Genomic DNA, 27,455 nt, shown 5'->3' on the forward strand with positions numbered 1-27,455 from the left:
CCTCGGCGAGAACTGTCATTTGGCTTTCTTCCCTCGTCTCTGGCATTTTGATTTTTTGCTATGCGTTTTCTCGTACTTTTGGGCGTGAGTGGTTTCCTCCAATTTTCTAAAAATTTCAATTTCAATTGAAAATTTGGAAGACATTCGTTTTCTATAAATTTGTTCATATTTGTTCATATTTTCGTAGCACTAGTTGTATTTACGTTAATTACGTTCGTAACAATAATTTTTGCTCGCGACTCACGTCAGCTATATTGCTTTATGCGTTAGTGCGATTCTACGCTAAATACCCTCTCTTCCGGTTGACGTATTGACCTATCAGAGCGCGTGTTTACTTTAAGCTATGCGATTCTATCATAAAGTTTGAATGATTTATTTTAGAAATCAGTGCTATAGACATGTATGGTATTTTAGTATTTACTTTAAGTCCTGATGCTTTACCCACATACAAATAAAGTTAAATGAATGAATAAATAAATAAATAAATGGTACATGCAAGCTAAAAAAGGCATCATGACTACTCAGGTCAGAATTACTGTTGAGAATTAACACAATCTTAACAATTATGCAGAAAACTTTATAAATATATTTTATGAAAATTGTATTTTTATATTTTATGGAGGTTGAGACTGCACTTTTTCTAGTTACATGACTGTACAATTTGCTGTCAGCTTTTGTAAGAGAACGTTTAAATTTGCTGACAGCTCGGGTAGAATCTTGAGATCTGACTGGGGAAATAAAATTTTTCAAAGCCAAAGTGTCACAACTGTGTGCAGAATTAATTAAGATCAGGAATATTAAGTATTAATTGACCTTACCTCTCAGATACTGAGCCACGACGACAGCTGCTAGGCGATAATCACAGCCACGGAGTTTCTTTTTATCAGCAAAGGTGCACTTGATGATGCTTTGAAAGTGATCACTTTCATCCCTCTCCAAGTGGGCTGGAAGTTCAGTGAGGACATTACAGATCTGCTCTTTCACATCATGAAGAGGTTCTGTAGGTAAGACTTCATAGCTTCCTGTAAAGTAACCATAAAAGTTAACATTTCGTGTATATACTTGTACATTTTAATTTGACTGCAAGACCCATGACTTAGTTCATAATTGTTTGTGTATTTTCATCAATTCATGTGTCTAGTGTGTGCTATTGCAGAGCTTGAAACAGTTTTACTGCACACATTTTAAGTGTGTCAGGGTATAAATCTGTACTGCTTAGTGCCCTTGCATTTACTAACAAAAATATTGATTTCCTAGATCTTATCATTTAAATGTTAATGCTACATGTAATTAAACATCACCAAATGCAGTGAAACAGACCAAGCGATTTTCTCCAAATTTCATTCTTTTAGTCACTGTGGTAGCAATTCTTTTATGTAGCAAAAACTCAAATTTATACCCAAATTGATTTCTTCCAGTGTCCTTTCCTGATCAAAGAACATCATTGCTGGCACCCTTTGAATTCCCCCCATTTCCTCTTTCAAGGTCTCTTCAAGATCCTTCTTCTTGCCATCTGTAGGTAGCCCCCTTGCTTGGCATTCCTCTCTTAACTCTTCCAAGCATAGACTTTTGAAGGATTTGAGGCCCCCATTTCTCTTCTTTTTGCCTGCAGGCCCTTGAATAATTTTCCTTAAACGATCTGTCAGTGAAAAGAAGGGTTTAGAAAGTGAAACAGTTAAAGACTTGTACTTTTTAGCATCACCACTGCAGCCCGAACAACCAGCATTTCCACCCTTCTGTTCACCACTCTCAAATTCCTGCTGTGGTCCATCACCATGAAAAAGTCTCATGATATCTGTGATTTGAACTCCATTTAATGTCACCACTTTCTTTTTCAGGCCTTCCAAACATGCCTTCCTGGTATTTATATAATTATGCTATTTGTTCAGCTTCTGCTGATCCACATCTTGCCAGGATGTAAACTTGTGGCCGTTCTACAAGCGACTGTACATCAACATTTCCTTTTCCTTGGTCTTCCATTTCTTTATTTGTGAAGTAAAGTGCCTCGTCGTACACAGCATTCACAGTCAATAACAGATACCCATGGTTTAAAAGGGTCGAGTTGTCTGCCCAGACCATAAGATGTCTTGTCCTCTCAACACGTTTCAAATAGTTTTTCAAGTCATCCAAAGTTGCAGTTTCAGGGCAATTAGTACGTTCATTTAGTTGTGCAATCCTTATTTTAACTTGTTCTTTGGTCATAGCAGCATAATCTTCATCGGTTCGGGCATGCATGAGTCCTAACTTTTCATGTTGCTTGAGTGTTCTGTCTCGGATGTCTGACAGCAGTATTTTTCGACCTGATACTGTGAACAGTTCTGTCTTGATAGTCCTGTCTTTATCAAGGACAACTTTCTTGTATGTTTGGGGTACAATCATTTCCCCAAGAATATACTCTCCACTTTCAATTTTACTCTGCAAATAAAGTGAAATATGTAAGATAATTATGTAATATATTCTTCATTCATTGACTTTCTTAACAGCTGTATATAAGCCTTTGGCATGGCTAATCTGTAACCAGCTTGGTTTCCATGCAATGCCATATTTTTCCAAATAATAGTGCAGGGATTTTTTTATGATTGAGTTGTTATAAAGGGTTGTATATTGCAAAACCTACAGATGTACGAGGGAAATCAATGATTAGAATTGACAATCATCCCAATATGTACTTAATATCTTTCCATAATCAACAAGGACTGAGCTTGCAATGGGGGTGATAATATTAGAAAAGGCAATTGTTCACTAAATATAATATTCTTGATTCAAATCAGGTTTAAACTATATATAGAAAAGCCATTATGCTAGTTATTTTCATGGATAAAATTGATGCCCCAAACGTTACAAAACACTTCCTGCCCTTAATGTTTCCCTTATTTGATCATTTGTGCTTGGTAGTGGCACTGATATCTCTCCACCCTGCATTTTGTTCAGCCTCCGTCTGGCAGCAGGAGTTTTTTCCCGAAACTGTTTCAATCTGGAGAGTTGTACATTGTTGGTTTCTAAGAACTCTTTCACAACCATGTTCCCCAACTTTGTTTGCTGCATCACTCCATATTGGCGGGCAAGTTCAGAGTAGTTTATCTTTACAGGAAAAAACAGATCTAGGGATTAGATAAGTTTATGGACAAAAATCAACTTCTTGTTGTAAATGTATACTGCATTGAATTGGTCCACTGATTTAAATGCTTAGTCCATTTTTTTAAATATATGATATGGTCATATAGAATGGTGAGACTATTAAGAGTCCTTAAGTGTATGTTATAATTTATTAAATGAATAATCGAATTAATTAATTTTCTGTTGCTTGTCTTGTTGAGCTCTGCTAATACATAACTTGAATCCATTCTAGCAAAGTAAACTTACAATAAATACCAGTTAAAATATAATGCTAACCCTCTCTCCATCCTTCATTTTTTTAACTTCTTGCAGAAGCCCATCCTTGTCAAACTGCAGATCTTCTGGCTTTGGCGAGTGACGCTTTCTTTTAAGGAGGCCCTGGTCTTCTAAGCTTTTCCATTTGGCACATCTATTCTCTGCATCCTCTGGTGTTTCAAAGAATAGAGCAAGACGCTGTTCCTGTCGCTGCCTGTACGTCTGCCGTGTGGCCAGCATGGTGTCACAGTCCCGGTTTGACCATTGTTCCTCTATTTACTTCTTCTCAGTCCTCAATTTTTCCCTTCGTTGTTTCCGTAGTTCAGCTTGAGATTATTTTTCTTTTAAACACAGCCCAGGAGTCTTTGTCTGTGCTTTTGCGAAGGACATGCCAAAAATTTCTTGAAATGGACCATTGGTGTCTTCATAGATTTTGGTTGCTGCTTGTTTAATAGCCTTTAATGTGGGTTTCACATTTGCAGCATTTGAAGGCCTTTAAACATGATTCTGCGTTTTTTTTTTTTATGGCTTGCTGTAAATTAAAAGAATTATTTTTTCCCCATGATGGAAATAAAGACTGAAAAGAATAGTGGTGTACAGCACCACCTTGACAGTTCATTCGTTCATGCTGTTTTTTCTCGAGCTCAGGAAGACTTTCCCAGTTCTGTTGGCTAAAGTGCTCAATGTACTGGCTTTTATCCTTTGTTTTCCACCTCTTAAAGTGAAGGGAAAGGCCCTTGAGCGCTTGTGAAAGTATTTCTTTTCTGCTACTGCAAATCGATCACTGTGAGGACCTTGGAACTGACTTAGATACCTTTTCCAACATAGTTCTTCATTATATTCAATCTTGCCATTTGGTTTTAAAAAGCTCTGCCTAACAGCAATACGCACAAATCCACATCCAAAATATTCTGCCGTTTATAGGTTGTAGACTCCAAATGAGTAATTCAGAGAAGAAAAACGCCGATTTCCTCGAAAGTGAAACGTAAAGAGAACATCGAAATAATACAAATTTGCCAAGAAAACAGAGTGGAAACTACATCGAACATAGATGCTGCATCCCATGAATATCAGTAAATCGCGCCAAAAAACTATGTATGCAACGCACTTACCCGGAAGTACCGCCAAATTACCGTGAATGGCTGGATTTGTGTTAACATGAGTTCGAAAGCCTTGGAAAAATCGGTTTTAGTTTGGGTAAACAAAAACAATTTATCTTATTTTTTTCTCTGGAAATGCGTTTATTCTTATTTGTGTCTTGGATAATGACTTTAACTACAAAAATGATGATATTTTGATGAGCCTTTAGGATTGCTTAAAATCCGCTGCACCTTATTTCGGCTTTCAGAGTGGTAAAATCCGTGAAAAAGTGTGGAACAGTTAACTTTCAGTGAAGAAACTAAGTCTTCTGAGAAACTCTCTTCGTCCGACATTTTAATCATAAGCAACCAGGCCAGCTACGACTGTTTTGTGGTCTCTGATTGGTCGTTTTATTACCGTGGCAACGAAGAAGTAGCCCCCAGTGATCAAAATTCAGAACTTTCTCGGTCAAGATGGCGTTCAAAACTGGCGGCCGAAAATGGCGGATGAGCAACACTTTATCGTTTTGGCACCACTTTTTCGCGTGATTTAAACAAACTGTTTACTCTTGAAGGGTGGAGACAAACCTGCCCTTCATATCTATGCTCGGACTTTGTTGAAATTATCGGTCTAACCTACAAAAAAGATCCAGTGTATGCTCGTATAAACTGTACTCGAAATGTAAGCCTAAATAACTTTTTTCAAACGTTTTATTCTGCTAAGGTCCGGGCCCAGCATTTTAGTTCAAACCTTTCCTATTTAATGTCTGAATTTGGGTTAAGGGTAAGCACACGAAAAAGTGGTGCCATTTCGCCACGTAAATGTGAGGTATTTTGACGTACTTCAGAATTTCTTATCGCTCGGTCACGTGACATTATCACGTGAAAATAGCACTATTTTCTTCCTTTTCGTTCAAGGATTCGCCTGCTCAAATTTTATTGAAATTCGTTAAACTTTGGAATAGTTACGGTAGAATTATAAAAATACGGCTATTTCAGGGTTGTGAGCCATGCCTTAATTTTCTTGAGCAGTAATCATGATTTCACCGATCGATTAAAACAGCACGTGTTTAGCTTGCGTGTGAGTTAAAAGTCTACTAGGGCGTGAGTTTCCATTCCTTCAAAATTTGTTGTCGTCCGGTTGAATTTCTGCTGAATCCACTGAAAGATTAAAACTCTTTTTCATGATCAAAAAGACGGATGTGTTTGTAGTTTCCCTCAAATTTTTAGTTTTTTGTGTGATGTTTTGAAAGCTTATGAAAGCTATTCTTTTGAATCTTTGTTTTATTTCATTTTTCATTATGATTAATAGTTTCTTATATTTCGCTTTTTGTAATTGATTTGATTAATTTATGTTGCTTACACGTGCTCGTATTTTAAACGAGTTACTGCTCCAGGAAGGTGGGTGTTTAAGTCAAGAATTATAATCGCACCGTATTGAAATATTCAAGATAAACCGGACTGTGTTGCTCTGAACATGAACTCGCAATATTAACGAGAAACCAGTATGTGAATGGCTGTTTTTTCAATTCACACAATAGAGTAAGAATTATATTGACACCAGATTGCGAAATGGCGCACAATTTTGATGAGTGAATCGGCGGCATACGAACATGAAGATGATTACGAACCAAATATTCTCTTGGTTCAAGGATGCGTTTGCAAACCTTTTATATTTTTTGTTCCTCCTATTCCTTATTATCCAATATTTCCATAATAATCTTTTTTTTCAACAGGCAAACCGTTTGGTAGCTACCTAAACACTGCATTGGAGCTTGCTTAGCATGTGTTATATGGCACAACATGTAAACAGATATCTTAAAAGGTAAAGGTGAAGTCTGTTTACGAGCCTAGTGGCCCATTAGGCCGGTGCTTAACTCCGGTTTCAGTAGCATGAAGCGACTAGGAGTATTTCTACTCCCCCCAGGATGCCATGCCAGTCTATCGCAGGGTTACCCCCAGCATCAAATCGCCGGTACCCATTTATACACCTGGGTGAAGAGAGGCACTGTGAGAGTAAAGTGTCTTGCCTAAGAACACAACACAATGTCCCGGCCGGGGATATCTTATGAATACCTTTTCCTTGTACTTGCTCGGCGAAATATCCTGAACAAGTCGGACCAGAAGGTTTCGCCTTAGGATATGTTGATTAGCATAATAATGCCAAAAAATAGCCAGTGTACGTAGGAGCCATTGATGCACAGGTTGCTCGCATAAAAGAGCTTATAGAGATATGAATCAGCTCTAAATGGAAACGCGAGCAGGTGAGCTGCGGCGTCACAACATACATCAATTAAATTTTCGTCTGGTTCAGCTTTGTAAATAGCTGTAAGGCAGCTTTTCGTAAAAAGCCTTTGATCTGTGTGATACGATGCTCTGAGACAATTCATTTAAGGACCTTCGAGAAGAAAGGCTGACGATCCAGGAGAGCTTTAAAAAGTATGCCCCACCTATGTATGTATGCATATGTAGTCAGATGCACCTGACGAGAGAGGACTACCAGCCCCTTTTGAAACAGTTCTGTAGTGCGAAGTTTTCATTTTTATTTTCCGATACAATTGATTACAAAACTACATGATTGTAGAGCACTCTCCGATTCGAGGATAAGGTTTTTCACGTTTCTATATAATTATATATGTAGGTATACGTATGTATGTATATATATATATATATATATATATATATATATATATTTATATATATATATTTATATATTTATATATTTATATCTTGTACAAGAATATTTCATTCGAAATTTAGGTAGATTTCAAGGAGACATTTTGAGTTTCGCGATCGTTCAAAATTTGGGCCGACTTGCTGTCGTTTTTCTTTGAAAAATTTAATTAAATCGACTGTTTAACATGCGACTGTAGTTATGACTGTGAATACAAATATAGTCATTATTAATTATAGCACTTTTACATTTATTCTACAATTGTGTCGATAACGGAAACATTTTAAATATTTTTGACATTTGAGTCCTTAAAATATTGTATCCTTCCAACAATTTTTTATACTTTAAAATAAAATGGAAGTAGGCATTTTAATCCTTATAATATATTAGTAAGAAAAGAGAAAACACAGTAATTAGGAAACCCAATTAAAGTTAAAATAGCACGCTTGAGTCACGGAATCGAATACATAATATTGATTGGCGAGGAATAAAATTTATTTCATTTACAAGCTAGAATTACACCTGGAGGAGTTGGCTGAGCCCTTACCAAAACTGTTTCAAGGCTTCGACGTTCAGTCAACGAATATCGATTCAATGAGGTAAGTGCATTTCATATAAACGTATGACTATACATTTATTTCAAAATGAATGTTAAAACCCATAATTTGCCACCCGGAAAGCAACATGAGTGAGGACAATATTAAGGCTGTGAATATATTACTCATTTTTAAAATAAAGTCTAAAATGTTTCACTCCTGAGAACAATTATCACAAGTTATGCATTACATCTTCAAGTCTGTTAGAGATATAAAACTGCCTGAAAATCGACCCGTAGATGTCAGCAGGATCGATCGAAGTCGAGACTTTACGCGACGTGTAGTGGCCCAGTTAAGCTAATGGATTTTTCACAGGATGGAGTTTAATTTATGGATACGTTTAAATAAAACCAGTTTCCTCTTTAGTTCAACCGACGGATAGAAGATGAATCAAACAGGAAAGGGTTCAAGTCGGTTGCGTTTCCAAATGTTGCTAGCCTTGCTAGTTCACTTCGTTGAGGGTAAGAGAAAAATCCTAATAATATTGTTCCATGCTTTTCTCGTTAAATTAAAAACGAAGAGGGTCTAGGGTTATTGAAAATTTAACACTAAAGTGCAATTAATTAAGAAACATACTTTTCGTGAAACGAACGCGAAATTTTTTTTAGACTACGTATAAATACAGCAAAAAGAAATTTTCTTTTTCTGTTAATAATTTCGCGGGATCCATTTTCCTTAAATTTTTTTTCGCTTTTCCTGCTATCAAGAGTAAGTCTTCGTCATTGGTTAATGATTTTGATTGTAATGCAGTAAGTGGCTTGAACCCGGGGGTAACATGTGAAGGTGTTGTCTGATCGTTCGGGTGGGTGTAGTCCTGAGAAGGACTGTTGTCGGCGGTAGTGACTGACGTTTCGACAACCTGTGCGGAAGTCATCATCAGAGTCAAGTGAGTGATTGTTGTCAGTAGAATGTTCTTATTCCACTTCGTGTGAAATGAGCGGTTGGTTTTGCCGTGATGTTATAGGCTGTAAGACTCAAGTGACGTAAGTCGGTCGTGATTGGTCTGTTTCGATCTGTCGGTAAAGTTAGGTCGTTCCTTTTCGGTCGTTTGTGATGTTTATGTCGTGAACGAGTCGTTTGTATGGAGCGGGTAGCAGTTGACATCTGTTTAGGGGAGTCTGTTCTAAGTTAGTAAACCAGCTTTCCAGAGTCAGTCGTTCAGTGAAAATAGACAGTGCTGTAGGTTAGGCAACGCGCAGAGTCCCAGTCAATGTTGTTTTTGGTAAGTCGATGTTGTTCAGCAATGTGATTGCTGACATCACCTTTCCTCGTCGCCCGTCTGTGTTCAGTCAGTCTTGTTGTGAGGTTTCTGCTAGTCTCACCGCTGTAGGAGGCTTGGCAGTCGGAAGAATTGATCTTAAAAATCGTTCTCTGTCTGCTCCTCGGTTCGTCTTTGTCTTTAACGTTGGTTAGTAACTGACGTAGTGTGGTGATGGGTTTGTGGGCGACGCGGATATTGAAGGGTAGTAAAATGCGCGAGATGTTTTCAGACATGCCTATTAGGTACGGTATGGTTGCTGTAGTCGTAGGGGTTGCGGTGTCGTGTGTTTCGGTAGTGGTAGTGGGTCGGTGAGTGTTTCGTCGGATGAAGTCGTTGTTGTAGTTGTTCTTCGTAAAAACACGGTGAAAGTATTTGTTCTCGTCGGATAAGCTGTCTGTCGAGTCGCATACTAGTTGTGCGCGTCGTGTTAGAGTTCTGATAGTTGGGGCTTTGTGTGATTTAGGGTTGTAGGATGACTCGTCTAGTGATCTGTCGGCGTGTGTCGGTTTCCTGTAAACTGTCGTCCGTAATGAGTTGTCGTTGTGGCTTACCAGGCAGTCTAGAAAAGGAAGTTTGCCATTTTCTTCGACTTCTCTGGTAAACTGTATGTCTGTGCTTTGTTCGTTAAAGTGGTGGTGAAATGCGTCAATTTCGTCGTGTCGAACGGCAGTGAATGTGTCGTCAACGTCACGTAACCAAAGCGGTATCGTTTGTTGGCAAGTCGAAAGAGCGCGTTCCTCGATGTTCTGTATCACAAAGGAACAGACAGGGAACGATTTATAAGATCAATTGTTCCGACTGCCAAGCCTCCTACATCGGTGAGACTGGCAGAAACCTCACAACAAGACTTACTGAACACAGACGGGCGACGAGGAAAGGTAATGTCAGCAATCACATTGCTGAACAACATCGACTTACCAACCAAAACATTGACTGGGACTCTGCGCAATGCCTAACCTACAGCACTGACTATTTTCAACGAATGACTCTGGAAAGCTGGTTTACTAACTTAGAACAGACTCCCTTAAACAGATGTCAACTGCTACCCGCTCCATACAAACGACTAATTCAAGACATAAAAATCACAAACGACCGAAAAAGAACGACCTAACTTTACCGACAGATCCAAACAGACCAATCACGACCGACTTACGTCACTTAAGTCTTACAGCCAATAACATCACGGCAAAACCAACCGATCATTTCACACGAACTGGAATAAGAACATTCTACAGACAACAATCATTCACTTGACTCTGATGATGACTTCCGCACAGGTTGTCGAAACGTCAGTCACTACCACCGACAACAGTCCTTCTAAGGACTACACTCACCCGGACGATCAGACTACACCTTCACGATTTTGATTGTAACATATAACCCCCTTGTGAACTATTTGTTTTGACACGGTCGGTCCTTTAAAGCTAGTATTTGTCATTCAGGAAATATCAAGTACCTTTAAACTTGATCCGTTCAAATCTAAAATCATTATCGTCGGCAGTGATCGTACAACCAAAGCTCTCCTCGTAGCTCCAGAAGTTTGACGTCATCAACATCATCCTCAAGCTGTATTTCGCCGCTCTGATTCAGATCTACTTTCGTTATCTTATCTCATGCTATTTGAACTCCAGTGAAATCCCATTAGTTAAGGACCCGCTCCAATTTATAATCCTTAATCCAAATCTAGTGCATTTTGTCTCGCATTTTCTGTTTTGAACGGTAATAATCACAAACACCGGAACATTAAATCGATGTTTCTCTTTATTTATTCAAAAAGGAACTTTAAATTGACTGTTTGTGGTCAAAAGTTGGAGTTACTTTTTCAAAATATGCTAGTTTCTTCCGCCCAATTTCAAAGGAAAGAACTATTTCTTTTATGTAGTTTGAGGATGGGCTCCTAGAAAAATAAAAAAATAAATAAAAAACCGATAAAAAGGCTATTTATATATGTAGAATTACATGCAGTGTCTGCAGGAGATAACCGCCATGCCTATATCTACACGATATGACATCAGGCCAATTATGTTTCCTATTATATTATAGTGTCACAGGCGGTATTAGATCGGGAAAGATATATCATGTGAAGCATGTCTTACATTTGTGGGCTCTTCTGTTAAGATAAATCTCGAATTTGATATAAATTAATAAATGCTTAATTAAAGAATTGCACAAGGTCTACTTTTGATGCATTAGTACGTGCATTACATTAATTCTACAGTACGTAGGGGATCTTAGGGTACAGTGTTATTAGATTTCTACAAACGCAATCCACAATAAATCCATCATTTTGCATAAATTTACGCAAAATTTAACAGGGCTTATAGATCTCTGCGAACTGACGATCTGCCATTCTAATGATTGTCATGTGGATTGAATTGATTTCGCAGTTCTTCAACGACAGAGTTACAAATGTAGTCAGCGATTTTGCTACAATCTGTCGTGTCGTATCAATCTACAAACGAGTATGATGCTTTTTTATCTTCAAAATCTAGCATGGTCACAAAATGGTGAAATCCCCCTAACCGGCTGCAGTTTTATCCACGTATAACAACTTTATTTTGCACAGATCATAAATATTACTATTGGAAAGGCCGCGCTTATGGGGTAAGTTCTATTGCTTTTCAGAAACTCGCTCCGCTAATGTGAGCTACGAGCCAATTGAATATAATTTTACGTGGATTTCGGCCCTCAACGACTCTCCATTAGAAAGTGGCGCTGCCTTGGCAAGTATTGTGAGTATAGAGCAACTCTGCGAGGCACAAGCAGAACTCATAAAGAATTCCCAGCCGTATTCAAGTTATTACTGGACTGCTCTGAGACTCGATAGCGAAGGTTCGTTCCATTGGGGGCTTCCACCTAACAACTCAGCTCAGGCACCCCGCGAGCTCTTGGACAAAAGACAACCGTTTGACCGCTGTTATGCCATTAGTAAGTCTATGATGAAGCTGAAGTCGATAAACTGCAGCAGGAAACTTCCTTTTTTAATTTCCTATGAAGGTAAGGTTTATTGTTATTTAACAATATTCAGGTCGTTTCTCACTGAAATAAAATAAGTACAGCTAAAATGCTTTCAGGTACAACGGCGGAGCCACAGATTTTAGCTAAGGGGTGGATCCAAACTTTTGCCACAAAACTAAGGAGTTTCATTTTACATTATATGGTACAGATAGTCTAAGAAACAGATCAATACAGCATATTTTAAATGTTTCATTTCTAGTAGGGCGATAACACCATTCGTTACAAAAATTTTGGTGTCAGCCAGGTGATGAGGAATACCCTCGAAGCCTGCTCCTAGATCCACCGCTGAGGAAGCATATGATAAATTTTTCATACGAACCACGTTAGGGCGTTCTTTGTCGATTTTTGGACTCACAAAACTTTCTTAAACTTTAATGATTCACTTTTCACGTTAATCTCATGATAATTCTGGTGTTACATGTTGCTCAGTTCTGGGATTTAACCATTAACTCCCATAAGTGACTAAGACAGAACTTCTCCTTACTCTGTTAGTACAATATAAAGCAGACAAAGGATGAGAATAAAGAAAAATTTCATTCAGGGATTATAAAGTAGGTTGTTCCAAAACCAAACTCTAAATACCCCATTGCCGAGAATCCATTTCACTTACATACAGATGATTCATCGCCTGATGCTGAGTCTCGTGATTATTCAGATCAATGCCGTCAGTATCTGGTAAGTACAACATCATGGCACATTTGGTGGTTTTACCGATTTGTACATACATACATACATACATACATACATACATACATACATACATACGTTGGTTGACCACTCCCACATGGGCTTTTCAGGGCCAATCTTACACTCACCCATCCCATCCCAGGGAAGGACATCCACCATACAGTAATCTCGTGCGTGGGAAATTAACGTCTCCTACCCCTAACCCTGCAAGAGACGGGACCTACGGTTTATTCGTCCTTATCCGGTGAAGACTAGAATATCCATACATTTCTTGATACTGTAGAAAGGTAGCGCATTCTCCTCAATTATTTTACGACCCTGAGTGTTGGTCCGGCCGGAGCTTCAACCCTCGACCTCCCGCACAACAGTCCGGCGCTCCATCAACTGAGCTAGCCAGGAGGCGGTTAGCTGTGTACTTGTTAACCAACAGTTACCAAGATGATGTTTTAATTCGTAACTTCACTGAAAAAATCACTCTTTTCTTTTTAATCCAGCTTTCAAAGTGCGTGCAAAGCAAAGGACCTCGTTCAGACAGTCAGGTAAAATATATCCCAACACTCCTGAAACAAATGTACTCTCACCCTCCCCCCCTCCAACCAAAACCAAGTACAAAATTACTTCTCACCTCTCATTTCAATGTAAACAAAGTACTTCCTTTTAGCAAGTACCATCTCACAATAGCAAATGATTTTTTTTTTATTTAAAAGCAGCTATATAATTGTTTATGCGTCTCCCGCTGCATCCACAGGCGTTAGAATACTCCTGGTCTTGTGAAGAGCATGATGGAATGCCGATGGGTAGCTGCCACATCGAAGACACACTCCTGAACTGCTGTCAAACTTATTGTCGAGAAGGGAATTATACTTACACTCCAGAAATGGAATCTGGTCTTGGTAAGTATCAATGCACCGGCCAGATATTTAAATTTTTAACTTGTTTTGTTTAGAAAATTTATTTTTCTCTCTTTTTCTCTTCACTTAAACTTGGCTTTCAATCTCTCTATTATTGATAAAAGTTCTAAATTTTTGAATGACGCACTTGGTTGATTACCGATGAAAAAATTCAGGAAAGTGGATGTTTTGAGCACGAGGATTGTGGATTGCATGTTTCTTTTAAGGGCGAGTTGGGTGTAGTCGGTTACTGTGGTAACAGTATGCCTCAAGAAAATAACTAGGAATTCATTCTCAATGAAACTGCTAGATTTTATGTTTATTCGATGAAAGTGTTTCTGAAAAATTATCCGAAACATTCGGATACTTAGGATCAAATTCCAAGAAATTTCATGCTAACTTTCAAATTTTTTCTTTTCTTTGTTTTGAAAGGCGTTCTAGGATGGCGGCTGTCAAGTTGGCTGTCATCTTGGATGACTTCACGCCTTCTGTAGTCCTATAGCGAACGATGTACAGCTCATTTTGTAGAGTTCGTTTGACTCCATTTCTACATTTTCATTTTCTTTTTTTTTTACTGAAATATCATAGTTTCTAAAGTGAGAAAAGCACCTAAAGGAGTTTCCACTGATGTTGAGATCAGTTTTTATATAAATAACAACAGCAGTGAGAGCAAAATGGTCCAAGTCATTATCACCTACAAAGTGTTTAAGGACGCAGGTAAGTATATGAAGTCTCTTCTGAACGCTAAGATTCATTATCAGTTGGAGTTAATTTAATTTAGTCCGTTTTCATTGCATTAAGTTTTGCAGTGGGGAAGGACTACAACGGAACATAGGAACCATTCGTGCTAGTACACCCTCCCACCCATCCCACCCCCGGGGAGGACATCCATCACACAGTAATCTCGTGGGTGGGAAATTAACGTCTCCTACCCCAACCCTGCAGGAGACGGGACCTCCATTTATTCGTCCCTATCCGAGAAGACTAGAATATCTAACCATTTTTTGATGTTATAGAAAAGTAGTAAATTCTTCTCAATTATTTTAAGACCCTGAGTGTTGGTCCGGCCAGGGCTCGAACCCTCGACCTCCCGCACAACAGTCCAGCGCTCTATCCATTGAGCTAACCGGCAGTTAAAAAAGTAACCAAGTTGTCTTTTGATTAAGTATGCAAATTTTTATCAATATGTTAAATTTTTTCGCCATTCCTTCAGGGAGGGTTATTGCAGTTCTATTGCACCGAAAAGCAAGGAATGAAGCCAGTCTTTGGAATTATAACGGCAGCATGTAAGAATTAGTAATTATCCATTAAAGAGAGTCGTTTCTAAGTGGAAGGCGAAAGGATATTAGTTACTGTTTTAACTTCTCGTTCTCCAATAGCAGGTGTAAGGAGAGCGTAAATGGGAGGAGCCGAGATACCGTGCTGACAAACAGTCCTCTCACTGGGACTTAATCTGTGGATAGCTCCATTCAAGTTTAAGGTTTCAGTTTGCAAGCTAGAGGAGGCGGCGTGCCCGAGTGGTCAGGGTGCAGAACTTGTGTCTCGGGTTCAAATCCTCCCCCCTGCTAATCACTGGATTTGTTCTCAGTTGCCACTAGTTAAAATCCTCGGCTGTGTTCTGTAAATGGCCCACTGGTCTGCCTCCTGCCAGTGGGGATTTTTAACCACTTAGTTACTCTACACTGTGGCCGAATAGCCACTCAGGGGGAGCTTCAATTTACGTATTTCATTTTGTTATTTTTTTTTTTTTTAACTCCAATAGATTCTGGGGGAAAAAAATTACAGGAAATGGTACAAATAGCTCAGAAATGTCAAGATAGACTCGTGTGTCATTAGCTAGTGATATACTAATAGACACACAAGATTTAAGTATGTTTTGTTATCTTTGTAGCTCTACACTGATTTCTGATGTCGTTGGAGTTGAACTTGACCCTCCTCAGAATGAAACTATTCAAGATAAAATCATTATTTATTTTAGTCACAACGAGGTAAAATAGATTATATTGTGTTTTTAAATGTAGTTATCGGCAAGGGAATTTCGACCATTTGAATGGGGCTTATATTAGATGGAAAGTGTAGTAGTCATTTCTCACCATAACGTCATTACGCTTCCTTTGGTAGCTGAATATTGATCCAAAAATTGTCGAAAGGCAATGCGTCTTCTGGATGGAGGATTTCAAGTAGGTCAATTTAATTATTCAATCCATCAGTTAGATTTTGGGCATTTAGTATATGTGGAAGGTTCTTTCTTTATTTTTCTATTTCAGTCTTTCTTCTTTCTTATCCATAGTTTATTATCAAATCATTTTTAGCTCCACGAACGGCGGTTCGTGGTCAAGTGATGGCTGCACTGTACTGAATGATTCTTCCATGCTTTCGACTGTTTGCAGTTGTAACCACCTCACCAATTTCGCAGTTCTAATGCAATACAAGGACATTGAGGTGTGATGTTGTAAATGTTTCATCCAAGAGTCATTGCTATCTCGAGAACTAAAAAAAAATAAAACTTCCTACAAGACTTCAAGTTCATCGTGTGCCATGTGCGTCGCTTATGCGCACGCATCTAATTGTATAGGTTGTTTGCAGTGATCGTGATTACGTTTGGATATTTTTTTTAAGCTTATTGCTCCATTCCACCTCTGTGACTACTGAATTTTGTCTTTGGGTCATTCTTATCACACTGGTTTTTATTCGCCAGGAAGTATACTTTAATAATTCCTTCAAAGGCAAGTCTGTTCGTATCAGATCGGGCTATGGATAATTTGGATATATCAACAAAGTTGAAATGGTAAATTGGCCACCGTAACGATTACAAAAGCTGACGTTTCGAGGGTTAGCCCTTCCTCGGGCTATGAATAGTTCATTTTTTTACAAGCTATTTGTGGAGAGATATGAACAAAGGGGGTTAGTTTCTAAAGAAATTGTGGTGCTGCGTCGGTAGGGTAGTATTATAAGGTAATTCTGGTTTTATCAACTGAGTTGATAATGTAAATTGGCCACCGTAAAAAGTTTCAAAGCTGACGTTTCGAACGTTATTTAGCAATACATCACTTTTGGAACGGCTAATCGCGGAGTTAGTAGAATTTCCAACGAATCCAAAGCTTTTGAGTCATAATCTCTCAACCACTTTGTAATTTTTATCTCATTTTCCACCTGTTTTCTTTTTTCTTTTTGATTCTCAGGAAGGTAACATTCCACCGGAGCACAGAAGGGCATTGCTCATTATTACCTACGTTGGTTGCTTCTTATCCCTCGTTGGGGAAGCACTGGTCATATTCGTCTATGTGACATTTATGTGAGTGTTTCTGAAAAAAAGGGAGAAAAAATTTCTAGATATAAAAGTAACGCCGAGGTTTTGTTGTACGGTAATATCTTGTTTGAGCAATTTGTTTTAGGAAAAGATTAGTTAGGAATCGTTCCACCAAAATAGGGACAAATATCTTCGTTTTTCTAAAGTTGAGGTCAGTATAGTTATTGTAGTTAACTTTAATCACCTTTGATATAGTCAAGGGGGTAGCCAGGGGGCTCCTGGGTGCCCGTGACCCCCCCCCCCCCTGGTAAGCCTTCTTTTGAGCGAAGGCTGATAGTTTCGAAAGAAACTGTTTGGGGCTGCGTCGGTGGGAGTAACGAAATAATTTGGATATATGAACAAACAACCTACAATATTCAGGTGGTGAAAACGCCATGACAATATCTTGGCCTGCCAAGGTCATAACAATCTGGTGAGCAGCCTCTGCTCCCCCCCCCCCCTCTTTATTTAAAGAATCCTGGCTACGCCCCTGATAGTAATGGAAGAGAAGCAGAGAAAGAACCTATCAACATATTCTGCACTATGTACCTTTCTTCCATTCCTTCTCAGTTATGTTTGCTATAGACTTCTAGGCGGTTGCCAAGTAAAAATTCCATGTTTATCTAATTTCTTGAATACTTTTAAACAGGAAAATTAAAGCCGAAGGAATCCAAGTCAGGCTAAATCTTTCCACAGCTCTGTTTCTTGCTCAGCTAGTATTTTTATCCGGAATCGATGCTACCAGCAATAAGGTGCGAAAAAAAGTTCCATTTGTAGTCACATAATTCGTCGTTCTTTACAATCAATTTCATATTATGTGTTGTAAGCTTAGTCGTCTCATCTCTCAGAGAAGAAATTCCGCGCGGTTTGTTTTGTTCGATGGATGAATTGCAGCACATTTCGGCGAGTTGTCGCTAGAAGTAAATATCGCTTGCAAACTCGCCAAGACAAAATGCATGTCACAAATGCGATACAATTTTTTCTGCCGAATTTCTAGGTGAACTAAATTTCTTCATTTCACATCGTTGAAAAGCCTCCGGCAAAGTTCGCGAGTTTCGCTTTCATTACTTCCGAAGTCATTCACTATTGTCTATTTCAAGAAGACGAACTACTTCTCATGTGAAGATAACTAGACTGGGACCATTTTTGATGTAAGATGTGGTGCAAAGTCTCCTGGCTTGATCTTTCCTTGGAGAATTTAAATTATCAGCTTATTCGATCTCTCATTTCAGTCCGTGTGCATCTTAGTGGCTGTTTTACTCCACTACTTCTATCTGGCAGCATTTGGGTGGATGCTCATAGAGGGATTTTTTTTGTACATAATGATTGTAGAGGTATTCAACACAGTGAACATGCCGTACCTCTATTTCTTTGGCTGGGGTAAGAAACTTTACGATGTCATTGCTCTGGTGATGAAAATAATTACGATGATGTCCGAATATTAGTAGAAACTGGATCAGTGGATGCGATTCAAATATTTTCATTGCCTTAGCCATCATGGGTTATGGGCCATCACACTATGCGTGCGCATGAAGACGAGTTAAACCGATAGTATTTTTGTATATTCTAACTTTCCGTTTATTCTTGTAAAATAAAGTTGGGAAGACTTATCTATATTTTGGAGAGTTTTTAATAAATCAATTATCCAATTGCGCTTGTTGGATAGGAGATGATTCCAGCCATCTTGGCCCTACGGGCCTCGTTGGTTATCTATCATCTCATATTCAGCGCACGCTCGTGGAATAATCGTTAAAGATTCCACAGAATATCAAACGAGTCACAATCAAATACAAGTGAGAAGTGGGATATTTCTTGGCCGTAACTCTCGAAAACGTTGCAGATTTTATTTCATAGAGATTGCTGAGGCCAGCACAAGCAATACAAAGTACAATAGGAAAGTTGGGTGAAACACAGCCTTTCTTGTATTCTGATTGGCTGTATTTTGTGTGTTAAATATTGAATGTGAAATAGAACTTGTCTATCGATTCCTTCAGGGACGGCAGGTCATTTCATAATACAGCTGTCCTTGATATTAATTTCACTGTTGTTGTTAATGCTGCTGTTATTGTTGCTGTTGTTATTTTTTGTTATTTTTGTTGTTGTTGTTATTGTTGCTGTTATCGTTATTGTTGTTATTTTTTGTTATTTGTGTTGTTGTTGTTGCTGTTATCGTTATTGTTGTTATTTTTTTGTTATTTGTGTTGTTGTTGTTGTTGTTGCTGTTATCGTTATTGTTGTTATTCTTTTGTTATTTTTGTTGTTGTTGTTATTGTTGCTTCTGTTGTTGTCGTACTTCATCCTGTTGAGCTGATTTTTATATTTTAACTATGGAGGTTATCGTGTCGAGGAATTATTGAGCTGTGTTTTTATTGAATTATATTGCTATTCCATTTCTTATCTCATAGGTTTCCCAATCTTACCAATAGTTATTTCTCTAATAATTGGCTCAGGCGGTAAAAAAGGACTTGATACTTACACAAATGAAAACTTGTAAGTACACAGCGCTTTATTCATCATTATAACTTATTAATTTCATTAGACACCGTCATATAAACTGTTTAGAAACAGATCCGTCATCTGAACTTACTTTCAGCTGCTGGTTGTCCTTCCACAAGCCCTTGAGCTGGGCCTTCATCGTCCCTGTGTTGCTTGTGACAGTTGTAAGTCCTCTTCTCTCTGCTTTTATTGCAATCTTAACTAATGGCTGGAAATGACAAACAAGAAGAATAAATACATGAATGAATGAACGAGAGAATGAAAAGATGACTGAATGAATGGTGGTTGAAACATATTATGACTGACTGATTTACTGGCTGGCTGACTGAATGACTGACTGACTGGATGGCTGGCTGGCTGACCGACTAAGTGACTTATTTATATGATTTCCCCATAGACAAGTGATTGGAGCCTTTTTTTTGCTTTTTCTTTCTTTAAGATCAACCTTGGGATAGTCATGGCGGTGTTACGAGAAATCAGGAATCTCCATGAACCTAATCCCTCTAAAATGAAGATCTTGAGGTATGTCTTCTAGTGCCTGCGGTAGCATGGAAACTAAAGTAAAGGATTCTTGAAATCGCGTAAATTACGTCAAGTCTCAGAGGAAAATGTCACCGAATGATAATTTTTCCTCGAAATATGCTTTGCCGTTTACTAAAATGAATGAAACACTATGGTCATATCCGAATTTTGAAATAACGCTGTTACAGCCTCTTATTTATTTAAATCTTAAAATTAATTAATCAACTCGAAGGTTTGTGTTGTTTTTTTTTTTATTGAAGTCTTAAACTGGATGAAGTCATATTAATTGTTTTGGGTTTTTTCTTGAACCTTTGAACCTTTCTGCGTTATTCGACAAGTGAGAGAATCTTCTCGATTATTCACTTATAATTAACAGATAGTTCGAACGATTTCATTTTATTGCAGAAAAAATAATTTTACATGCGAAATGTGTATTGCACAGTATAGCTCCAAAAGAAAATTGTAATTTGAAAGCAGTTTTGCGTTTTATTCGCCTTTAGAAAAACTCTGAAGTCGTTTATCATCTTAAGCCCTCTACTGGGTTTAACTTGGATATTTGGTCTTTTGGCTGTCACAGACGCAGGATTGGAGTTCCAGTATATTTTTACAATACTTAACTCCTCACAGGTCTGTACCAACTACATGTACGTAGGTCTATAAGTTGCAAACGCTTTGGTCCAATGCCTGGCGCGCTTGACCCCATGCAGTCCAAAGGCCTAGTAAGATGAACCACTTATTAAGTTTCACACCGCGTTTGTCCACTTGGATCAAAAGGACTTTTGTGAGGAAGACAGTCTCTTAATCTTATTCGATTTTGATCAAGAGGGAATAAAATCAAAAGCTATATGATGCGAGAAATTCTAATTCAATGATGGAACTAATCAATCACGTGTCTTTTTCAGGGTATGCTCATTTTCCTCTTGCATGTGCTGAGAAACAGTGAAGTTCGTGCAGCATTCCACCACAAAATGTTGAAATGGAGGTTCCACATATTTCACAGCAGCTCTTCTAGCCGCACTCATGCAGATATGTCTGCGCAGTCCGGTGGCAAGCGAAAACGGCAAATATGCCCTGAAGAACACAAAAAAGAGCTAAATCATAACACTAGACCAGGAGAACAGATGGCATTTATCGTCAGACTACCTCCTCCAAGCGTTCGCTAAAACTTTATCTACAATTTCCTGCATCAGTTTTTTATTCTTTAACCCTAAGAGTGACAAGGATCTAATTTCTATCTAGGGTACCACTGCTTCATCAAACATTAATAAGATTTAAATTGCATTCATGAACCATTGGAAATTTTCTCCATAAATGCTAAAAATGTTGATCAACCCTGCCACCATTATTCAAAAGAAAAGAGGAGCCGAAACAATGCCACAACGCGACAAAAATATGTTTTTGTGTAGTTCTTAGCAGTTTTTTAAATAGATCGCCGAGCAACATGACAGAAAAGAAGCGAGACCGCGTCATGTAAAGGAAAAAAAGGCCTGGTTACCAAAAACGTCGGCACCGTTTGTTGTCGAATTTTCAGCAAAATTTATAATAATTTGAGTAAATTAGTTTGCTTTGAGAAATCTCGAGATGAGGTTGACATCATAGATCCATATATACTATTTGATGCAGAAAATTGAAAAAAATTGTGTAGATTGTGGAATATTCTAAGAGATTCTATAATCTCTCTTGCATTTTCTTATCCTTCATCTTCAAATTCTAAATGGATATTTTAAAGTTATCTGATGTATATTAAATAAATGTGTTTTAAAACACATCTCAATTTAAACTGCACAACCATAAAACTAAGCATGAGAGGGGCAACGAAACATACTAGTAATTAACAATTGGTTCATTCTTTAGCGTGCACTACCTCGGAGTTATGGAGCACATGGGAAGTTTGGAGAGCACGAAAGAAACGTAAGAGTTGCCCGAGGCAATAGCCCAGGACAACTCTAGCTTCTTGAGTGCTCCACAAACTTCCCACGTGTTCCATAACTCAAAAGTGCACAGCTAAAAGCATGAACCAATTGTTTTAACATAAAAAAAAAAAAAACAGGAAAAGATACATATGTAAAAAATTAAAGGTAACAGTGTTCCAGACTCCGTGCATGGAGGCTAAGAAAACCGCGAGGTTATCGAGTTAGCCTCCATCTCTTTTGGATTCACATAGAAGAAACTGGGAGTAGAGGGACGGATTACAGAATTAAAAGCTAGAGGAATTGTGGAAGACTCACGTTTGAGAATGCAGAAACTCACGAACAGCAATGGTTACGACTTTGTACTTGTACTGAGGCCATGTGTCATTTTTTGGGATCTTGTAGTCGTTAGAATCTCTGTCTAATCGTCTTAGTAGTAGTTCCCTTATATTGTTTTATAATACAATTTCACTCGTAAGGTCAGTTTACTGAGGTGAAATAATCCAGGCCGTCTTCTCATGAATAGCACATAGGAAGTAAGGATACGTGTGTGATGGACGCCTAAGGGTGGTATTTTATTTGCTTGACATATTTTTGAAGTCTCAGTTAAATGGCAAAAAATTTCGAACCCCTAAATCACATAACCTAAAAAATATTAACGCAACTTTTTTGTGGCGTTAATGCTGTATGCGAATTATCGAGAAGATGAAACACATGGCACGTGCTGCCAGAGCTAATATGAAAAAGAAAAATTTAGGCTTTCATCAGGATCCACCAAAACTGCTTGTTTAGGAATAATAGTTCAAAAGAGCACCTGTAACTTATTTTTTTGTGTATGTCAGTTTCCTTTTATAGCTTGTCTTGATGGAAGTCATCACCATATAGGCATTGTTGCGTTAATTTAAGTGAAAATCAAGAGCCACGAGTAATGGCCTCTTGAGTTCGATCAATCAATCATTTTGCCGTTGAATTGTTAGAATAAAATTTCATTTTTGGGGAAAGAAACGAAAAAATATGGTAATATGTGGATTTTACTTTTGCAATAGAAATAAAACCTTGTTGACTTATTAAGGGATCAAACTGAAATCGCTGGACCTATTCCATGGACAAAAACCTGAAAAGTCTTAAGTTCCTAAATTTTGAGGCGAAAAAGCATTCGCTGAACGGGGTGGCTGATTTCCATCTCGTTAGCACCTTTTTGAGGAAAAATAATTGCGCAAATTAAAGTATTGTATTGATTGGGCTTGAATTTAACTGTTTGTTAATTTAAAGGTTAACGAATACCAGATCGACAATTAATTTTAACTTTAGAGTCATTGGTAACCACGCTACTATCTCCTGACAATAAACAGTAAATAGGAGATAATTAAGAAGGAAATAGTTAGAATCAAGTTACATGATGGATGCTTAATGAGAGCAACAAACTCGTAAGTTTTAGATCTTCTGTTCTAGACATGAAAAATAACATTGTTACCTACTTACCAGAAGTATATGCAAACCCAAAAAAGTAAGACAAAAAGTTGAAAAAAATTAATAAATAGGGCTTATCAGGTAAGTAGTACATAATAAAGACCAGTTAACACACAACCTCAAGTTTTCCTAGACTAGTTCCTTCGCTCTTTACTTAAGAATTGTATTTTTGCAAAATCGACGGAAGGGTTTATTTCTTTCTTAATTTCTCCGTCACTCGGGACACAATAATGACTCCAGGCATTTATCATTTTGTACTTTTTAGTATATGGTCTGTTTAATTGGGAATTGTCTGGGCCCTACATTTAAAAGCCACACAGGATACCCAAATCGAAGCAGAAAACAGTTCCTGTTTCCTTATATTTTTGTCACTTTTTAATAAAAAATAATTATCTTCACACGAGGCTTATTCAAACAGTTTTTACCATACACACCTATTTTTTATTCATATCCGACTCTAACTAACCCTTTAACAATATTCTTTGTTAGTACCGTACAGAACGGATGTAACAACCCCAGTCGAGGTACCCAGGTATCTGTGCTAAAGAGACTCAATTTGTTTCATTCTAGAGGTTAACATCTACCTGTCCAACAGTGCAAGCCGGTCCCACCAACTTCACCCAACTGTTACCGACAGCATCTGAAAATGAGATCTTCGTAAGAGGACTTAGAAGGAAAGGAATATGTAAGCCTCTAAACTAAGTAGTAATTTTGGTTTCGAATGACAATGAAATCAATTCAACTAGAAAAGCTAGTTAAAGGCACTTGCATTTAGAGAAAAGTGTCGCAAACGTGAAAAGCTGTACTCACGATTTATTCGCTTGATTCAATTTTGCTAGTACACCGTTCAGTTAACTCCCACTCACAACTCTCACGAAAAAACACACACCACGTCTCGTTGTAAGCACGTGGAACAGCGCCATATATGGGGTGATAAAACACGTGCTGCATACATGCTGATTGGTTACGTAATAGACAAACGAAATCACTCATGATGTCACCAATTTTAAGACTAATAAATGTAACGCACAGTTTCCAACTAACGCAAACGAAATCCAGATGAAAAAATTGAGTTATTATCGGCCTAGTGCCTCTTCTGCCGGTTGTGTTAAATTAATCCCGGGTTCTGTGTCGTATGAAGCGACAGAGATTTAGTCAATTGCAGGTTATATCTGCAAGGCTAACAATACCATCTGTCTTAAGAGTCCATAAAAAACGAATGTTTTCCAGTTTTTTCTCCTTTTAATGTCAATTTATTTTCGAATCAAGAGAAGTCGACTTTATTATTAATGAATAAGAAAGAAAAAGGGATCCACAATCTGTGAAGAAAACGCATAAAGTCGATAAGTCTCAAGATGGAAAATATGCGTTGAGTCATTTTAAAAAACAAACACAGCTAAAACCAGCCAGTGGTAAATCTTCCAACTGCTGTTGATTTTCGTTCTCAGCCACGAGAAATACCACCAATTGACATCGGTTTTCCTTTTCGTATTTCTTTTCTTCCGTTCTTGAGGAATTTTAAACGTCACTGTCTGCAAGCCATGATCCGAGAAAATTTCGACAAACGACCTTCAATTGAGAATTGTTGGAGTTTGTTAGAGCTTAAATCTAGTAGGGGACTTATGTCCTATTGTTTTTGCTCCGGTACTGCTTGAACCAATCCTTAAATAAATAAATAAATAAATAAATAAGTAATAAATAAATAGTGAAGGAATGTTTTGCCATTAAATCGGTATCAACCTACAGAGTGGCGAGAAAGGCGAGTGAAGTGTCAGCAGCTGATTGGCGATAACAAACACATTCGTACCGTTACGGCTTTTCTCAGGGCTGGAAATCCATGTAAAACACCGTAGTTTACATCATTAATATTTCTTCCTCTTCGTCTAGTTTGCAAAGAAACGCCCGCCTTTGACAATGGGACCACTATCTCTGTTTTATTTCTATTCTTGCCGTTTGTAGCCCATTCTCTGGACGGGGAAACGCAAGTTCCTCTTCATTTTATGAAGGTAAATCAAAGCTACGTTTGTTTTTTTTGTTTTTTTGTTTTTTTATGTTTTGTTTGTTTGCTTTTTTTTTTTTTTTTGTAGAAAAATACTTCTACATTGGTACTATTAAACTTAAAAAATTAAAGTGCCATATTTCTTCAATAACAGGTTTCATAGGATCCCATCAAAATTAAAGACGATTATGAATAACCATCAGAAGATGGTTTATATATTTACCTTGGCCGGTTTATGATTGGTGTCTACTTTGGGGCTCTGAGTAAAATTTTAATCAGAAATATCGTAATTTTCTGACAAGTTTTCCCTATAATCGTGTAAAAGCCGAAAACACGACAAAAAATGCAAAACTAAGTTATAACATTGAGTCTTGCTAATTCAGTTTGAGATCCTCTCTTGTTGGTGTGGAATTACGGAGAAGTGAAGCAAAATAGGCAGATGTACCTGTCAACTTCTATGATCATTGTTCCCAAGTTTAATTTACCAACAGGAATTTTCTACACGTCATTGATGCAGACCCAGGCCCTTGCCAACTATACAGGCAGACGAGGGGGAACTTTGTGAAGAACTTCAGACCTTCACGCAAGAACTTGGCGATGATAAACATTGCAAAAAAAGAGCAACTTGTAATAGGAACATTGATCAAAGCATTCGTACCGATTGTCGCAATGACACCATCGCACTTTGGGAAGAGTGTTACTGCGATGAACTTTGTGAAGAAATTGGAGATTGTTGCGTTGATTATGACATATGTTAAGATAATATATACACCCCGCTTTTAAATACATTGACATTACTTATTAAATGTACATACTTTTTCTTTTCTATGGGGTGTTTCGAATTACAATTTATCTGGAATTTTATTTTCTTAGGCAAAAAAAGATTCAATAATGGCAATTGTAACGACAACAACAAAAAGGCTTTTTTCAGAAAAAAATGATTTTCAATCGATAAAGATAGATAGATAGATAGATAGATAGAGAGATATGTAGATTGATAGATAGATAGATAGATAGATAGATAGATAGATAGATAGATAGATAGATAGGTAGGTAGGTAGGTAGGTAGGTAGATTGGTAGATAGGTGGATGGATGGAACCCTTGATATAAATGCGGCATTTTATCAAATTGAAATATACAGCAATATTAAAATTTGGTTTACATAAAATTCGTACGCAATACAAGTTATATATTTACTATCAAGAAGCTAAAGTTCCAGAACTAGTTTTGCTGGTGCTGATAGCACTAGTCTAGCTTACCCGTAAAAATTTTTAGCGAAGTTTCTTCCTTTAAATGTTTGGCAAATCATTCCAGATTCTTGCTTCGGTAAATGCAAAACTGTTTCTGTAAAAGTCTGTGCGACTTTTAGGGAGCGCAAAATTCATTCTGGAAGGTCGCAGTCCATAATCATGAAAAGAGGCGCTATGGGTAAACATTTCAGACAGGTACGGGGGAGTGAGACCACTCAGTATTTTAAACATCAAAATGGGTTTTTGACCTTTTCTCATTGTTTCTAACGTCATTCAGCCTTATTCATAGAGAATATTCCTAGATCTCTGCAAATAGAAGCACCAGTTATTATTCACGCTGCACGGTTTTGGAGCTTTTGCAAATGGACAATTTGTGTTTCACTTATACTATCCCAAACAATGCAACAATATGTAAAGTAAGAGTTAATTATTGACCTGTAAATGTCGATTAGGTTTTCTGTTTTTAGAAAAGCTTTAATTCTTCTTAGAACACTCAAATTACGAGTAACCTTCTGTCTTATACCTAGCATGTGGCTATCTCAAGTTAAATATTTCTTGATGTCTACACCAAGACATGTAACAGATTTGACTTTATCCAATTCGGTGTCTGACAAAGAAAGTGCAATATCCGTCTTCCAGGCTCGCTACTCTTTGTCTTGATCCTACAACCAGAAAATCAGTTTTTAACACATTTAGCGTAAGCCTGTTGGCTGAAAGCTAAGAGGCTATACCCCTGAGATCCTTTGACATTTTATTCTGTAGGGCAGGGAAACTGCAGCTTGAGAATGTCAGGTTCGTATCGTCAGCAAATAATCTTACTACCCCATAATCTAAGCACTTAGAGATATCATTTATATATATACCGAGAAATAGTAGCGGACCTAAAGTTGAATCTTGAGGAATACCGCGTGTTATGTAATCTATAGATGAGGTGATACATA

General features: G+C 37.7%; 1 protein-coding gene and 1 pseudogene across 3 annotated transcripts; one reads left to right on the plus strand and one right to left on the minus strand.

Moving 5' to 3' along the window:
• LOC148740115 (uncharacterized) overlaps positions 1-4,805 on the minus strand; it is a 5,445-nt pseudogene extending 640 nt beyond the window's left edge.
• Positions 4,806-6,257: 1,452 nt separating this feature from the next.
• Positions 6,258-23,037, plus strand: LOC111333093 (adhesion G protein-coupled receptor D1-like). 3 transcript variants are annotated; one of them, XM_088748260.1, is made up of 20 exons: positions 6,258-6,276; positions 7,640-7,724; positions 8,088-8,182; positions 11,608-11,979; positions 12,617-12,675; positions 13,182-13,226; positions 13,436-13,580; positions 14,166-14,294; positions 14,791-14,863; positions 15,469-15,565; positions 15,699-15,757; positions 15,890-16,019; positions 16,760-16,872; positions 17,516-17,618; positions 18,099-18,246; positions 19,272-19,356; positions 19,460-19,526; positions 19,802-19,884; positions 20,385-20,511; positions 20,787-23,037. In XM_088748260.1, the coding sequence occupies exons 3-20, from the start codon at positions 8,107-8,109 to the stop codon at positions 21,045-21,047; spliced, it is 2,172 nt and encodes a 723-aa protein (XP_088604386.1). In that variant the 5' UTR covers positions 6,258-6,276; positions 7,640-7,724; positions 8,088-8,106; the 3' UTR covers positions 21,048-23,037. The 3 variants fall into 3 exon arrangements, with proteins under 3 accessions (XP_088604386.1, XP_088604384.1, XP_088604385.1); XM_088748258.1 differs by lacking the exon at positions 6,258-6,276 and adding an exon at positions 6,742-6,890; XM_088748259.1 differs by lacking the exon at positions 6,258-6,276 and adding an exon at positions 6,751-6,890 and having other exon boundaries at positions 7,636-7,724.
• The last annotated feature ends 4,418 nt before the right edge of the window (positions 23,038-27,455 follow it).

Source organism: Stylophora pistillata, chromosome 2, assembly GCF_964205215.1.
Source record: "Stylophora pistillata chromosome 2, jaStyPist1.2, whole genome shotgun sequence".
NCBI lineage: Eukaryota > Metazoa > Cnidaria > Anthozoa > Scleractinia > Pocilloporidae > Stylophora > Stylophora pistillata.

Excerpts from the sequence above, each read along its gene's own strand:
- LOC111333093 (XM_088748260.1), top strand. The coding sequence starts at position 8,107 with ATGAATCAAACAGGAAAGGGTTCAAGTCGGTTGCGTTTCCAAATGTTG. Across the intron at positions 11,980-12,616 it reads TTTTTTAATTTCCTATGAAG|ATGATTCATCGCCTGATGCT; the intron begins GTAAGGTTTATT and ends ACTTACATACAG. Across the intron at positions 20,512-20,786 it reads CAATACTTAACTCCTCACAG|GGTATGCTCATTTTCCTCTT; the intron begins GTCTGTACCAAC and ends TGTCTTTTTCAG.